The 17,276-nt window shown below is 38.2% G+C and overlaps 1 protein-coding gene across 2 annotated transcripts in view; it reads right to left on the reverse strand.

Annotated features, from left to right (window-relative positions):
• The window catches only part of EXOC4 (exocyst complex component 4), an 856,192-nt gene that overhangs the window by 130,167 nt on the left and 708,749 nt on the right, over positions 1-17,276 (reverse strand). For both annotated transcript variants that reach the window (XR_004351419.1, XM_032642974.1), the window contains exon 13: positions 17,004-17,159. Coding sequence is in view for 1 of the 2 variants with exons in the window: in XM_032642974.1 (XP_032498865.1) it covers positions 17,004-17,159 (156 nt within the window). In the remaining variant the exon portion in view is untranslated. The remainder of the gene's footprint in view (positions 1-17,003; positions 17,160-17,276) is intronic.

The following is a 17,276-nucleotide window of genomic DNA, read 5'->3' on the forward strand; positions in this document are numbered from 1 at the left end:
CTCTAGAGCGCGTGAGCTCAGTAGTTGCGGCGCACAGTCTTAGTTGCCCCGTGGCACGTGGGATCTTAGTTCCCCAGCCAGGGATCGAACCCGCGTCCCTTGCATCGGAAGGCGGATTCTTAACCATTGGACCACCAGGGAATTCCGTTTGATCATTTTTTAATTGGGTTATCTGCCTATTACTGAGCCATACATTCTTTAGCAGACATTTACTAGGAATCCACCATTACCCAGGCCCTGTCCTAGTTCCTCTGGGGGAGTTCAAAGTCCACTAGAATGATTTTGTAATTTGCTAATATGCTATGACCCACAGTTTGAAAAATGCTGTGTTAAAGTCTGGCTCTGTGAATGTGTTCCTTGATTCTGTCTCCCAAAGATGGCGAACTTCTATCAAGCATTTTATAGAGAAACCCCCCACCTTTCCAATGGGGCAATCTGGCAGTCACTACCTTAAACAAAAAGTCAAGCTTGGCATTGCCAGTAGCAGCACAGCCAGACTTTATATGAAGTGACATAGTGGGAAGCACAAAACACCACCTACATGGGTATTCTTGACAGATATGTTCAGTCTGGATATAATCACAAAGAAACTTTTAGCTAAATTCAGATCTCTACTTGGTAACTGGCCTAGACTCTTTATCAAAGGATTCCATGTCATGAAAAAGAGAGGGAGCTGATGAGACTGTTATAGATGACTGGAAACCAAAGAGACATATTATAATATGTAAACCTTGATTGGATCCATGACACATTTTTGGTAATTGGGGAAATTTGACTATAGACTGTATGTTGGATAAACTTTGAATGAAGGCTGGTTTTGTTAGGTGTGGTGTAGTAGTCAGAACAATGGCCCTTCAAAAATGTCTATACCCTCATCTTGGGAACCTATGATTATGTTACTTTATAAGGCAAAAATGATTTTGCAGATATGATTAAGGTTAAGGACATAGAGATGGGGGGATTATCTGGGTGGACCAAATCTAATCACAAAGTGAAGAAGCTTTCCTAGCTGTGGTCAGGGAGAGAGATGTGATGATGGAAGAAGGCTCAGAGACAGGCTAGGTTGCTGGCTTTCAAGATGGAGGAGGAGGCCACAGACCAGAGCGTGACGTTGGCCTCCAGAAGCTGGAAAGGCAAGGAAATGGATTTTCCCCTAGAACCTCCAGGAAGGAACGAAGTCCTGCAGACACCTTGATCTTAGCCCAATGAGACCTGTATTGGACTTCTCGCCTACAGAACTGTAAGAAAATGAATCCGTATTGTCTTAAGCCACTGGTAACCTGTTACGGCAGTAACATAAAGCACATGGTAATAATGCGGGTGAGTAGGAGAATGCCCTTGTTCTTGGGAGAGTCACGCTAAGAATTTAAGAGTAAAAAGTCATGATATCTTTAGCCTACTTTTAGATGATTTGGCAAGAGGGAAGTGTGTATATATATTTGGAGAGGAAACTGAGAGGGGATGGCAAGATGTTAACAGTCAGTAAATCTAAGTCAGGGTATATATGCAGTCATTGGAATGTTATTTCAACTTTTCTATGGGTTTAAAACTTTCCAAATTAAAACAAGTTTAAGTTTAAAAAATCAGAAATGAGAAATAGATGGAAAATTGATGCACGTTTCAAAATCAGTATCTCCCCTGCCCAGAATAGTTCCTAGAACAGCAATCTCCTGGGAATTGCTTCCTAACTGGATCTCTTGACAGTACTCTTTAAGTTTCTTCCCAGTGTGCTGAGTTTCGGGAAACAAAGGTTTTGTATGAGGTACAACATGACTTGTATGGTGAGAATTTAATGCGCTAAATTAAAACCGTAAACAATATTACTGAAACCGTCAGAGCTCTTGCAAACTGTTCACGCTGTTCTCCTTTCAGATCTGGAGAGAGAAAATTCAGCATGACAGCCAGTTATGTTCTGACATGTTCAATCCACGTAGGCATAAACGCAGATTTTCTTCTGTCATTTCATCTTTCTGTCCTTGTATAGGAATTCTGGAGTAGTTTATGTGCTATGTTCTCATGGGTGAGCACAGAAAAACTATCACGCTCAAATAAGTCTCTTCTAGAAAAGAAAGGCTAGAGGTTTACCAAGGTGATGGCAGGGCAAAGGTCTAGAGACTGAAGCTCAGGCACCATTCTGCTACAGGCAGTTTTACCTCTACCTGGGTTCCCTGCCTGACAGACAGACACAAAAACATCACCCTTTTTATCAAAAGCCTGAATAGGCTGGGCTGGTGGCAAAACATCAGGGTTCAAACAGTGAGCCTCCAATTAAAGGCCAAGATTTTAATCACAGGTCAACAGAAGACGACTAGGTGATAAGTTCAAATACTACATTACAGGAGATTCATTATGTAGAAAAAACAACCCTGTTCCTATTTGACTCAGAACTACGTAAGTCATTTGACGAGAAATGCTTTAAATTTTCTCTACAATCATAGTTTTAATTTAAGTTGCCATTTTTCTTCCTGGGAAGCATAACTTTTGTCCCTTTGCCTGTAGAGTAGCAACATATTCTATACATTAAACAGTCAGCCTTTTTATTTGACTAATTTCCAATCATTAATGTAAAATTACAGCTCAGACTGTAACAGGTAAAGGTAAACAGTTAAGTATCTTCACCTTGCTATGAACTGAGATGTAGTCCCCCAAATTCATATGTTGAGGCTCCCAACCCCAAAATGATGGTATTTAGAGATGGGATCTTTCGGAGGTAATTAAGTCATGATGAAGGTGGAGCCCTCATGATGGGATCAGTACCCTTATAAGAAGAAACCTGAGAGAAATCTCTTGTTCTCTCCTTGACCTGTGAGTTCACAGCAAGAAAATAGGCCTCTGCAAGCCCGGAAGAGAGACTTTATCGGGAACTGAATTGGCCAGCACCTTGATCTTGGACCTCCCAGCCTCTAGGACAGTGAGAAATAAATTTCTGTTGTGTAAACCACCCAGTCCAGGGTATTTTGATAAGGCAGCCCGAGCAGACTAATATACACCCTATACTCTAAGACTCCTTCTATGCTATCCTTACTCTTATTTAACTCCTTTACTTGTATTTCAAGTAGTACATGAGCACAGACATACAGTCACCAAGCGTTTATTGAGCAACTGTTGTGTGTCTCACTCTAGGCCTGACATTCAACAACAAAATCCTAAAGCAATGATGCTAGAAGCGTGCTTGTCATTAACCCTACTCCTCTGACGGTGCCGAATCCTGATCTGATCAAGGACCCTGGTTTCAAAAGCCTTTACAGGCACTTTCTGCTTTTATGACGATGTTTTTCTGGAAAACAATAATCCTCAAGGAATTTACCACGTTTTCTTATCAAAACAGCTTTATAATTGAAAGTTGTGATTCTGAGATATCAAATAAATGATGAATGTTTACCAAAAATATGCCAAAAATGTAAACATACTAAAACCAGAACCCTTAGTAGCTAAAAAAATAGAAAAATTATATTCAAAATTCTATAAAATGGACAGAATGTTCTAAGTGTACTGATTATATAAAGGGCTCCAACCTATTCTAAAGTGTAAATACGCAACATAAAAACACAACTTTGGGCTTCCCTGGTGGCGCAGTGGTTGAGAGTCCACCTGCCGATGCAGGGAACACGGGTTCGTGCCCCGGTCCGGGAAGATCCCACATGCCGCGGAGCGGCTGGGCCCGTGAGCCGTGGCCGCTGAGCCTGCGCGTCCGGAGCCTGTGCTCCACAACGGGAGAGGCCACAACACTGAGAGGCCCACGTACCACAAAAATAAATAAATAAATAATAATAAATAAAAAAATGAAATAGATAAAATGTAAAAAACAAAACAAAACAAAAAAACCCCACAGCTTTACTGGACATAAAATATGACCTAATATGCTAGTTAAAGCACACCCACACACACTCACAAAACCAGCCTATAAGTTTGAGAATCAAAGGTTGTCGTTTACACAAGGGCTTAATCTCCAAAATATACAAACAGCTAATACAACTCAGTAACAAAAAAACAACCCAATTGAAAAATGGGCAGAAGACCTAAACAGACATTTCACCAAAGAAGACATCCAGATGGCCAATAGGCACATGAAAAGCTGCTCAACATCACTGATTATTAGAGAAATGCAAATCAAAACTACAATGAGGTATCACCTCACACCAGTCAGAATGGGCATCATTAAAAGGCTACAAATAACCAATGCTGGAGAGGGTGTGGAGAGAAGGGAAGCCTCTTACACTGTTGGTAGGAATGTAAGTTGGTACAGCCACTATGGAGAACAGTATGGAGGTTCCTCAGAAAACTAAAAATGAATTACCATATGATCCAGCAATCCCACTCCTGGGCATATACCCAGACAAAACTATAATTTAAAAAGATACATGTACTCCTATGTTCACAGCAGCACTATTCACAATAGCCAGGACATGGAAGCAACCTAAATGTCCATCGACAGATGAGTGGATAAAGATGTGGTACATACATACAATGGAATACTACTCAGCCATAAAAAGGAATGAAATAATGCCATTTGCAGCAACATGGATGGACCTAGAGATTATCATACTCAGTGAAGTAAGTCAGAAAGAGAAAGACACAGGCCATATGATATCACTTATGTGTGGAATCTAAAATATCACACAAGTGAACTTATCTGTGAAACAGACTCACAGACACAGAGAACAGACTTGTGGTTGCCAAAGGGTGGAGTGGAGGAGGGGTGGACTGGGAGTTTGGGATCAGCAGATGCAAACTATCATATATAGAATGGATAAACAGCAAGGTCCTACTGTATAGCACAGGGAACTATATTCAATAACCTGTGATAAACCATAATGGAAAAGAATATGAAAAAGGAAGTCCCACCTCTGCTGGGACTTTCAGAGCTGTGCAGTTTTTCTGCCAGGAGCCACTGTATATATATGCATAACTGCATCACTTTGCTGTACAGAAAAAATTAACACAACCTTGTAAATAGACTATACTTGAATAAAATAAAATTTTAAAAAAAGGTTGTTGTTTACAGATGAGGGATGGAGATGCAGAAGAGTGAGGGAACCTGGCTAAAGACACATGGAGAATTAGGGGTAGGGTGGGTAGGAGCTCAGGGCTCAGTCTCAGGGTGTTCTCCACATTCTGTGCCTCCCTTTTTGGTACCAAGTATATGAGTACACTGATATATATGTATGTAAGTACAGTGAAAAGTTCCATGAAAATCGACACTAGGTAACAACAAGCAAAGAGCGAATTGGGAAGCAGCACATTTTCAGGCTGATGGCACTGCTCAGAGTTCTGATTCAGATTCAACTGGGAATAAAGTTGCACTTGAAATGCTCGGTTAGCTTGGAACATGAATGCATCTTTCTTTAGCCAAGCCACTCAAATAAGCCTGGCTACTTTGTAGGATGTTGTCCAGCAACACGGGATATAAACAATAAGGTACCAGGCTTTTTTCCTGTAGGTGCTGGGACTTTCAGAGGTGCGCAGTTTTTCTGCCAGGAGCCACTGTTAAGTTTTGCGTTCCTAGAAATAGCAATAGTTTTCTATAAAGAACATTTCTTAAGCTTCAAAACAGATTATCAACATATAGGATTAAAATAACCAATAATTACTTACTATAAGCTAAACATATACTTTGGTCTTTCAACTACCAAGAATTATTATAGATTTCAGTCAAAATTTATACAGCACTGAACATTCCAGTTTATCGATGATTCCGGTTATTTCTCAAATTGCCATACAATTTCCTTTTGAGAATTTTAAATCTATTCAGAGCAGACACTAAACAACTGATCTCAAGCAATGGCAATAATTCTGAAACTGAGCAACTAAGTGTCATGTCTTCAAAGTAGCTCTCTGGGGAAGGGATTGAGCAATTGGTGGGGGGTCTTAGGAGGAAGACAAAGAAGGATATGGGAATCTCTGGGGCAAAGTATACTACAGAGAGGAGTAAATGCTTCACATAAAATTGGCAGAAAACTGAAGATGGCTTAAGATTGATATTTTTTCAGGGATAAAAAAATGTTAGAATGAGTGTATTTGTGAACAATTGGTGAACTGGCAGTGAATACTAACAGGGTTTGAGGACATGTGGAAAATTTTTTAAGCAAATAAAAATTTAAAAGCTAAGTACTAATTACTCATGGTTAAATAACCGATAATGATGAACAGTGATCCCCTGTCCCACCCCCGCCCTCAGTCTTATGCCCCAGAAAGAAGTACCTACAACTTTTTTAAAAAAACAATTTCTGTTTCTAATTCTTCCAGTGGTTATATCCACCACTGTTTATAATCTGTGGAAACTGCTATGCATTGCTACATTCATTTTAGAATTTTTATACTGACCTCCTGCTCCATGGATGGGTGAGGAATTAGCTTACTTATGTCCCCTCTTCCCACCCCCCAATCATATCAATTTCCCCTTCTCAGTGTAGTTACATTATTATTTTTCATTTTTCTACTGGTCTCTTTTTAACATATTTACATATTATCTTTACCTCTAGCAGTCGTACTCACCCGGCTCTAAGGTGCTTATTTGCTTAACTGCCCCAAAGACTGTGAGCTCCTAACCCAGGAGCGAAGCAGGGTGAGATGCAGAAATGGAGAGGGTTATGCGGAGGAGATGCTGGAGGAGTTGATACCTGAGCTGTATCCTGAGAGCCGAACTGGACAGGTACAGGAGGCAGGGGTGGGATAAGCAGAGGGCATCTCAGGAAGAGGAAAGGATATAGGCAAACACATAGAGGGAGGAAAGAGTATGGTAGACTGGGAACAGGAGAAGGTTCAGTAAGATAGGGGCGAGAAGGCAAGGGGTCCTTCATCATCTGGCAGGGAAGTAAGCCTGCAGCAGAGAGCAGCTACCAGTAGAGATGGCATGAGGGAGAGAATAGCAGGCATGGGACTTTTCAGTGGTGGGTGTGCACTGTCTCGTGTCTGCCCCTGGCTTAGCAACACCTCTTCTTGCTCCTACCCCAGAGAGATGACAGGTATCCTTGCCACCATCACAATGGCACAGAACATCATTCTCAACCGCACTTTCTGAAGGGCTGAGTAGGACTAAATTAGAGGGATTAATTTTTTCTTTTATTAAGACTCCAAATGAGAGAAAGAGGAATGGTATTGAATGTACATCTAAGTTAAAGAAAAATAAATAAATAATTCCATGATCTAAAATTAAACAAAAAATAAAATGTAGAAAATACTACATTAGTGACTTTTTACTGATACTAATAGATAACTACAATCCTCAAATAACCGTCTCAGTAGGCTGGCATTTATGCACTGTATAGAGGAAATTTACATTTTTTTCATTTACTGCCAATTGTACGCTAACAAGAGTCATATCATTTTCATATAATAACAAAGTGCCTAATTCAATCATCTTGAACACTAATTGATATGTCTGTAGCTGAGACTCCAGTTAATTACCTGTCTTTTTTGTTTAATTTTGAGATTTAAATCTACTTCTCATCCAGTCTTGCCTGTCAGTGTCCTATATACGTGTATGACCTTCATCTCGTGTAATTGAAGGGAAAAAAAACATCTTAGCAAAGCATTTTCTACTCTTGTACTTACTTAATATATTCATATTTTCTGATTCATCTTTCCTTTTATAATTATACTGTTAAAGTCACATTAAGCCTGCAGAGGTAGTAGAATAAATGTCTCTATTCTAATAAACATTTGTTCGAGCGAGCTAAAGTCTTTTTTTTTTTCCTGCATCAGATCTTTTACTTATTCCTTCAAATTTTTCTAAAGATTCTTCAATGGCTGTAGTTATCTAGAACCTTTTAACAGTCATTGCTTACATTGTTTTGAGATGCTTTAAATTGCCAAGTGGAATTTTTCTGAAAATTATCCGTGCTCTACTTTCTTTCTTTTCTTTCCTCTCTTCCTCCCTTCCTTCCTTCCTTCTTTCTCTCTCTCTCTCTCTCTCTCTCCCTCCCTCCCTCCCTCTCTCTCTCTCTCCCTCTCTCCCTCTCTCTCCCTCCCTCCCTCCCTCCCTTCCTCCCTCCATCCCTCTCTCCCTCCCTCTCTCTCTCTCTCTCTCTCTCTCTCTCCATCCCTCCCTCCCTCCCTCCCTCCCTCTCTTTCTGGCTGTGTTGGGTCTTTGGGTCTTTGTTTCTGTGCAACGGCTTTCTCTAGTTGCAGCAAGCGGGGACCACTCTTCATCGCGGTGCGCGGGCCTCTCACTACCGCGGCCTCTCTTGTTGCAGAGCACAGGCTCCAGACATGCAGGCTCAGTAGTTGTGGCTCACGGGCCCAGTTTCTCCGCGGCATGTGGGATCTTCCCAAACCAGGGCTCGAACCCGTGTTCCCTGCATTGGCAGGCGGATTCTCAACCACTGCGCCACCAGGGAAGCCCGATTTTTATTTTTTTAATGTTTATTGTTTTTTATTGAGGTGATTTTTAAAAATGAATAAATAAATAAATTTATTTTTGGCTGCGTTGGGTCTTCGTTGCTGTGCACAGGCTTTCTCTAGTTGCAGCGAGTGGGAGCTACTCTTCGTTGCGGTGCACGGGCTTCTCACTGCGGTGGCTTCTCTTGTTGAGAAGCACAGGCTCTAGGCATGTGGGCTTCAGTAGTTGTAGTACGTGTTCAGTAGTTGTGGCTCGAGGGCTCTAGAGCGCAGGCTCAATAGTTTTGGCACATGGGCTTAGTTGCTCCGTGGCATGCGGGATCTTCCTGGATCAGGGTTCGAACCTGTGTCCCCTGCATTGGCAGGTGGATTCTTAACCACTGCACCACCAGGGAACCCCCTGTGCTCTACTTTATTAGTACTATGTTTACATTTAAATACATTCCCAGGCTTACTAGATTTCTACTTCTCTTGTTTAACCTCAGCTGGATGAAGAAATTAAAGAAGTGCAAAGACCAACCAAAGGCAAAAACAAAACAGAACAAAAGAGATTAATTAATGGCAGTGCTGAGGGCTAGAACTCAGGCCTGTGAGCTTTCAAAAGGAACATGCTACTCTCCGTGTAAGTTTCAGGGAGGCCACTGAAAGTGTTTTCTTCCAATTAAGGCATTTGGCTCACCATTCTTTAGACTTTAGTTTTTCTCATTTGAAGAGTGAACGATCCTTCCTATTTTTAAATTCAGTTTCATTCAGTCAATATTTATTGAAGGTCTTTAATGTACTATTAGGGTCCACAGAAGGTTAAAGTACAAACCTGCTTTCTGCTTCTATTCTGACTCTTTTTATTAAACATCTAATACAGAACCCATGCCAAACAAAGTCTCAGGACTTGCCTTGCTCTCTGAACGTTCTTTAAGCACTCTGAGTTCGTAGTTTTGTAAAGTGACAAAAATCAGTCTTACCATATCACTCATTTGACCCTCCAGATGAAATAAATAGTTATCTTCTAAATAACTAAAAATAGCCAAAAATGTTGTTTAGTTTTTCTTCCTTATTCAGGTCTGTGTCACACTACCTAAAACCTACATCATTTGTTTTATATCATTTTTATCTTTTCATCCCTTTTGTATCCTTCTTTCTTTTTTCAACAATAATTGTTTTTTCTTTTCTTTGACTAGGCAAACATAAAGCTCAGAGGAAAGATAAGACAATCAGTTTTTAAAAATTTAATTTAATTATTTTTTATACAGCAGGTTCTTATTAGTTATCTATTTTATATATATATTAATGTATATATGTCAATCCCAATCTCCCAATTCATCCAAGACAATCAGTTTTAAAGCACTGTACATTTCTGGTTTCAATACAGTCTCTCCCTCAAATATCTGGATATTCTGTTACCAACCTGTTACTGGAAGGGAAAGAATGGGCAACAATATAATACATGAAATATAATACAATTAATTCTAATAATAACAAACCCAGGGTAAAAGCACCTGTACGGTAACTTTCTGCAACATTAGCAAGTTACGATGAAAATATCAGCCAAGAGGATGATGATCGATGAAAATGAAGGCATAAATCAAATGTCCAAAAGTACAAATTCCTCACCCAATTTAAGACTGGATGGTCACTCTGTGCTAAGCTCTAGGAGCCAGACTACTTGGGCTCAAATTCTAGCTCTGTCAACTTAGAGGCTCTGTGAATTTGGGGCAGTTATTTAAGTTCTCTGTACCTGTTTCCTTATCTGTTGAATGGGAATAATAGTGCCCGAAACCACACAATGTTGCCATCAAATACAGGCACTGTCAACTTTGATTGTAATAGATTACACAATCTTTCCAGAAAACGTCTTTATCATTCATCTTTCTTCATGCTGGAGCTCAAGACTAATTTGTGAGTTTTATATATTCTTTGGCTTTTATCACCTGAATACTCTTGTCCTGGTCCTGCCAATCACATCTATCCACTTCAGGATTTTCAAACCTGGCTCTAGGGAAATGACTCTTATTCTTCGAAATTCTGGGGCCCTGAGTGAAATGGGGGTAACAGATTTGGGGGAATAGTCTCTAATGCACAGGGCCTCCCCACCCCCTTTACTTCTTCCAACACTTTAACTCTTCTGTTAATTACATGACCAGAAAACAGGACTGCTTTTATCAGTGGATATTCATTGATCTCAAAAGGATAACTACACACATATATATGACAGGTGCAAAGATAATGGGCTAGAAAGCCTGCTTTCAGCTTCTTTGGGAACAGAAGGATATTTGCTATTTTTCATTTTTCTATTAAAGTCCTGGCCTGACCTATTTTTTTCCTTTATTCAAAGTTAAGCCAGGAAATGATACATTTTATTTTCTAGTTAAAAAACAAGAATAGAAAAGGGCCTCGTTTAGTAATGAAGGGAGCATAACCTTTATTCAATGCAAAGGACACTGGATTCTATATTCATCTGGGCGCCAAATAGCTCTCTAAGCTTTAAAAACTAATTACAGGAAGAGAGTGTGATTTTTCAGTCTTTTTAGCTCATGCCACGCTCTGTGGTACTCTAATGTGTGAAAATCAAGGCTCTGTAACTCTACCACATTGGAATATCAATGAAGAGTCTTCCCCTCTACGTACCTTTGCTTTCAGGATAGAGAATATGACAGATTAAGAGAAAACAATCAATCACATACAAAACAAAATAGATCTAAAAAGTTATTTTTCTTCTCTTAAAGTAAATAGAATTTGTTTTCAAACCATGTCTGTTTGCATGCAAAAACGTGGACAAATATCTCAGTCATAATGTTCAGTAAGATAAACCAGATACTATGGTGAAATTTATATAAAATTCAAGGACAGTCAAAACTAAACTATGGTGATAAAAGTCAGAATAGTGGTTACCTTGAGGTAACCTTCTGGGGTGCACGAAAAGTTCTGTATTTTGATCGGGGAGGTGGTTACATGAGTAAAATCACACATAACATTTCTTTGAGTTATATGCCTAAGATTGCATCTTACTTCATGGATATAATAATTCACCAAAATTTTTTTAAAAATATGTTTAATTTGCTTTGCCTTCAAATTTAAGATGGAAGGTGACAATGCAGTGAGAAAAAAGGAAATAAAGAAAGCCAAGAACTTAATTCTAGCTCTTCTAAGTCAGAAGCATGAGGTGGTATACAGACGTTCATCTCTGCATTAGCCTTCTCTTTCCTGAAACAGGGCTAGAAACCCTTCCCCTTAACTCTAAGCTATTGAAGATAACTAATAAAACTGACTGACAATCTCTTTGCAGGCATAAACAATAAGCCTAGGAACAACAGGAAGAAGACTTACTTTCAGTTAAAGTAACCTGAAAAGTTGGGGAAAAATAATTATCCTCCAGAAGTTACTTCTAATGCAACTACTCAGGTTATAGATGTATTAAATAAGTACACTTAAAGATCAATAGTGGGACTATGCTTACCCAGACCTCTTAGAAATCTAGCAGCAGGAAAACATGATGGTAACATGGCCTGACTCTCCCCTAAGGTCAGTCTGATTATTCCTAGTTGGCACTCTAATTCATCATGTCTCAATAATTCTTTACCTCTCTTGATAGAAAAAATCATGAGGCTACTCTCTTCTACTATTGTTCTGACAACACGATCTAAATTAGGAAGTGTAGAGAGCAGGGATAGGAAATATAATTTTAAGAGTGTATAACTTATTTCACATGCTAGGGAAAAACATATTCATCACAGTAAAAGTTTTAGAGAAAAACACCTCTGTGACTTTGGCATAAGAAAGGATTTCTAAATAGGAAACAAAATGTCCTATCTATTAAAGAAATAAATTTGACTTATTAAAAATTTAAAAGTCTGTTTATTAAAAGACACCATTAAGAGAGTGAAAAGGCAACTTGTAAACTGGGGGGAGATGACATTATCTATCTATCTAACTCTTACCTGCTATCTACCTACCTACCTACTACCTATCCATCACAAAGGAGCTACATCCAGATATATAAAGAATTCCTACAAATCAGTAGGGAAAAGACAGACAACCTAATTAAAAAATGGGCAGTAGATCTGAACAAATATGTTGTGAAAGCGGATATTCAAATGGCCAATAAATACCATAAAAGTACATTAAAATATGTTCAACTTTATTAGTCATGAGAGAAATGCATATTAAACCACACTGAGATACCTCTACAAATCTACTAGAAGGCCAAAATTAAAAAGATGGAAGGGCTTCCCTGGTGGCGCAGTGGTTGAGAGTCCGCCTGCCGATGCAGGGGACACGGGTTCGTGCCCCGGTCTGGGAAGATCCCACATGCCGCGGAGCGGCTGGGCCCGTGAGCCATGGCCGCTGAGCCTGCGCGTCCGGAGCCTGTCCTCCGCAACGGGAGAGGCCACAACAGTGAGAGGCCCGCGTAACGCATAAAAAAAAAAAAAAAAAAAAAGATGGAAAATATCAAATATAGATGAGATACAGAGCAACTGGAACTTTCATACACTGCTATGAGAGTGCAAACTCTTACTACCAGTTTGGGAAACTATTTGGCAGTGTGCGCTACAACTCAACATATGCATATGCTATGACCCGGCAATTTGACTCCTAAAATGTAAGCAACAGAAATATATACATATGATTACCAAGAGACATACAGTAGAATATACAAAGCAGCACTATTTGAAACAGTTTTAAATTAGAAAGTATCCAGGTACCCAACAGGAGAAAAATAAATGAATGCATATATACACACATAAACATTCAAATAATACAATATTAAAAAAAATCTAGGGTGTACCCATATAATGGAACACAATATAGAGTACAGAGTAATAAGGACCTATACACAAGAATATAGATGAATCTTGTCAATATAATGTGGAACAAATAAAGCCAGTCATAAAAGAATATATAAGTGCATGATTCCATATAAAAAGGTCAGATACGGGTAATTTTCAGAGAGGAAAACGGTGACCATAAGGAAGCACAAGAAGGCTCACTATCGCTTTGTTCTGTTTCTTACTGCTATTATTCTGTTTCTTGATCTGGATACTGTTACACAATGAAAAGTATGAAAATTTGCCAAGCTGTGCCTTTGACATGTGCACATGTAAACTATAGGTAACATAAGCAGAGAGATGGAAACTCTAAGAAAGAATCAAAAGGAAATGCTAGAAATCAAACATGCCATAACGGAAATGAAGAATGTCTTTGACGGACTTATTTAATAGACTGGGCATAACCAAGGAAAGGATGAGTAAGCTTGAAGAAACATCAATAAAAATTTCCAAAATCGAAATCCAAAGAGAAAAAAGAATGAAAAGAGAACAGAATATCCAAGAACTGAGGAACAAACTCAAAAAGTTATAATGTATGTATAATGGGCATACCAGAAGGAGAAGAAAGAGAAAAAGAAACAGAAATATTTGAAGCAATAATGACTGAGAATTTCCCAACACTAATGACAGACACCAAATCACAGATCCAGGGAGCTCAGTGATCACCAAGCATGAAACACACACACACAGACACACACAGATACACACACACACCCCTATACCCAGGCATACAATACTCAAATGGCACAAAATCAAAAACAAAGGAACTCTGCAAGAAGCCATAGGAAAAAATTAGCTTACCTACAGAAAAACAAGAATAAAAATTACATTGGACTTTTCTTCAAAAACCATGGAAGCAAGAATAGCAAAGTGAGATAATTAAAGTGTTAGAACAATCATCAACCTAGAATTTTGAACCCTACGAAATTACTCTTCAAAACTAAGGGAAAAATGAACACTTTCTCCAACAAAAATTGAAGGAATTTGTCTTCAATAGACGTGCCTTAGGAGAAATGTTAAAGAAGTTCTTTAGGGAGACTTGGACCTACATTAAAAAAGGAAGAGAATTAAAGAAAGAATAATTGAAGGTAAATAAAATCCTTTATTTCTCTTACTCTTAATTGATCTAACAGGTAACAGTTTGTTCAAAATAATAACAGCAACATTATGTACAGTGATTATAGCTTATGGATAAATGCAGTGAATGGCAGCAATGTTATAAGGGATGGGAGGAAATAATTGGGACTACTTTGTTATAAGGTACTTGCATTAGTTATAAACATATGTTGCAAATTCTAGGGCAACCACTAAAAAAAGAAGTTAAGAAAAAAAGAAATATAATATATATACTAAGAGAGGAGAAAAAGTGGAACTATACAAGACACTCAGTTAAAACCAGACGGCAGAAAAGCACAATCCATTGTTTTAAAAATCATTAAGATTGCCTCCATTAAAATTAAAAACTTCTGCTCTACGAAAGACTCTGTGAAGAGAATCAAAAGACAAGGCATACACTGGGAGAAAATTTTTGTAAAACACCTATCAATTAAAGGACTGGTATCCAAAATATACAAAGGACTTTTAAAGTTCAACAATAAGAAAACACATCACCCAATTTAAAAATGGTAAAAGATCTGAACAGATATCTCACCAAAAGTATATATATAGTTATTAAATAAGCATATGAAAAGATGCTTAACATCATATGTCATTAGGGAAATACAAATTAAAACAATGAGATCACTATACACCTATTAGAATGTACCAAATCCAAAACACTGACACCACCACATGCTATCGAGGATGTGGAGCTGCAGGAACTCTCATTCATTGTTGGTGGGAATGCAAAATGGTACGACCGCTTTGGCAATTTCTACAAAAACTAAACATACTCTTGACATACATCAATGTGATCTAGCAATCACATTCCTTGGTATTACCCAAGTGAGCTGAAAACTTACATCCACAAAAAACCCTGAACACGAATGTTTATAGCAGATTTATAATTGCCAAAACTTGGACGCAACCAACAAATCCTACAGTAGGTGAACGAATAAACAAATTATGGTATATGTCCATACAATGGAATATTATTCAGAGATTAAAAAAGAGCTACCAAGCCACCAAAAGACATGGAGGAACCTTAAGTGCGTACGGCAAGGCAAAAGAAGCGAATCCGAAAAGGCTATGTATTGTATGATGCCAACTATATGACATTTAGGAAAAGGCAAAATTACAGAGACAGTTAAAAAAAAAAAAAAAAAAGGTTGCCAGGGGTTGGAGGAGAGGAAGGCTGGGGTGATTAGGAGGAGCACAGAGGATTCTTAGGGCAGTGAAACTATTATTCTGCGCGATACTGAAATGGTTACCTTCACTGTAACTAATGAATGGGTACACTCATTATACATTTCTCAAAACTCACAGAACGTACAACACAAAGAGTGAACCCTAATGTAAACTACAGACTTAGTTAATAATAATGTATCCATATTAGCTTGCCAATTTTAACTAACATACCACATTACTGTAAGATATTAAAAATAGAGGAAATTGGGGGGGGTGAGGGTGAGTGATGGGATATATGGGAACTCTGTGTTTTTCACTCAATATTTTCTGTAAACCTAAAACTGCTACCTCATGCAAATAAAGTCTATTAACTAAAAAATAAATTATGCACATATAATATAGTTTTCTTATAACAATATAACTAGCTGACAAGTTTTTCTGAGATAATGTGAATGATGAGGAAGAAACCATAAACAGGAAGACTTTAGGTTAAATTACAGGTGAACTTTTGAGTCTCACGATTTTGAGAAAGTTTTAAATGGCACTATAGCAATTTTTCATAACAAAATGTCGGTAAAAATATGGCACCATAGTGTACGGATACGGTTAACTTTGTGAACGGTAAAGACGTATTTATCTATAGTTGCAACTCACATTCTGAGAGAGATGAGCTCACAGTTCTATGATGACTTAAGAGTCAAATATTGGTCACTACTTCTTTTATTCTTTTTCTGGTCTTTGCTTCCTTAAAGTGCTTTTACTTTATTTCTTTTTTTTTTTTTTTTTTAACTATTTATTCATTCACGTGGATAGCAAAAGACAGTAAGAATAAACTTACTTCTAATGTGACAAAATACTACCTCCACTTTTTCCCCTACTTTACACAGCTCTAAAATGACAGAGGTGAAAATATTTCACTGTGGCAAGCGAGCCATGTGAAAATGAGTAGCTTCATCAAATTAGGCTACATTTTCATGGCTAAGTAAGAAATTTAAATTGTGCAAAGGTAAAAGTTGAGTGATAAAGTTGAAAGCGAGACCTTACTTTTGTCAAAATAAGTAGAAAACAATTGGATACACTATACATGAACAAACGTGGGAAGCACATATATATTTCCGGAAAGTTCAACTAACAGTTCTGTGAACTAAAGAACATGCTAAGAACAATTGTAACACACTTATGGGCAGGTAATTGTCATGTTTCCAAGGTATGGCACAAAACAAGGGCCATACAGCTTTGTTGAATAAATAAATGAATTAATGAATAAACTATGAGCTTCCCTAAGAAGGGAGAATGACCTACAAAGTAAAAAATATTTTAACTTGATTTAGCAACGCTCCAAATTTGATTCACATCCATCCCTTCCTTCTAAAGTTTTGAGCACAAGCCATACTTGCACAGGAAATGAGGTGTACAATAGAAATGGACTTTACTAAGTTCAGTTCATTGCTGTTTGATATTTAGAAATGGTCAAAATTTCATGTAGGAAAGAATTAGCTAAATGGGTATTTTTCTTCCCATGTTTAGTACAACTTAGAAAATAGACCATTTTACCTTATGAAATCTTCTTCCTCTTCTCTCTTTGGCCTCAGCTGTTTGGGTTGAGCCATGTTAATCCAGTTTGGTAGAGATTTCAAGAGCCTGCTGATATCATCATCTTTTGCCCAAGATGCACTGATGACAAGTTTTTCTTCTGACTGGACAATGCCCCTAAACACGACCAACAGAAAAGACACACTTCAGGACACTGCCTGGCTTCCAGTTAGCATTTTCCATCCACCTTTGCTGCAGAAAAAAAGATACCATGTCCACCTCTCCTATTAACAT

The sequence above is a fragment of the Phocoena sinus genome, chromosome 9 (assembly GCF_008692025.1).
Source record: "Phocoena sinus isolate mPhoSin1 chromosome 9, mPhoSin1.pri, whole genome shotgun sequence".
In the NCBI taxonomy this organism is placed as follows: domain Eukaryota; kingdom Metazoa; phylum Chordata; class Mammalia; order Artiodactyla; family Phocoenidae; genus Phocoena; species Phocoena sinus.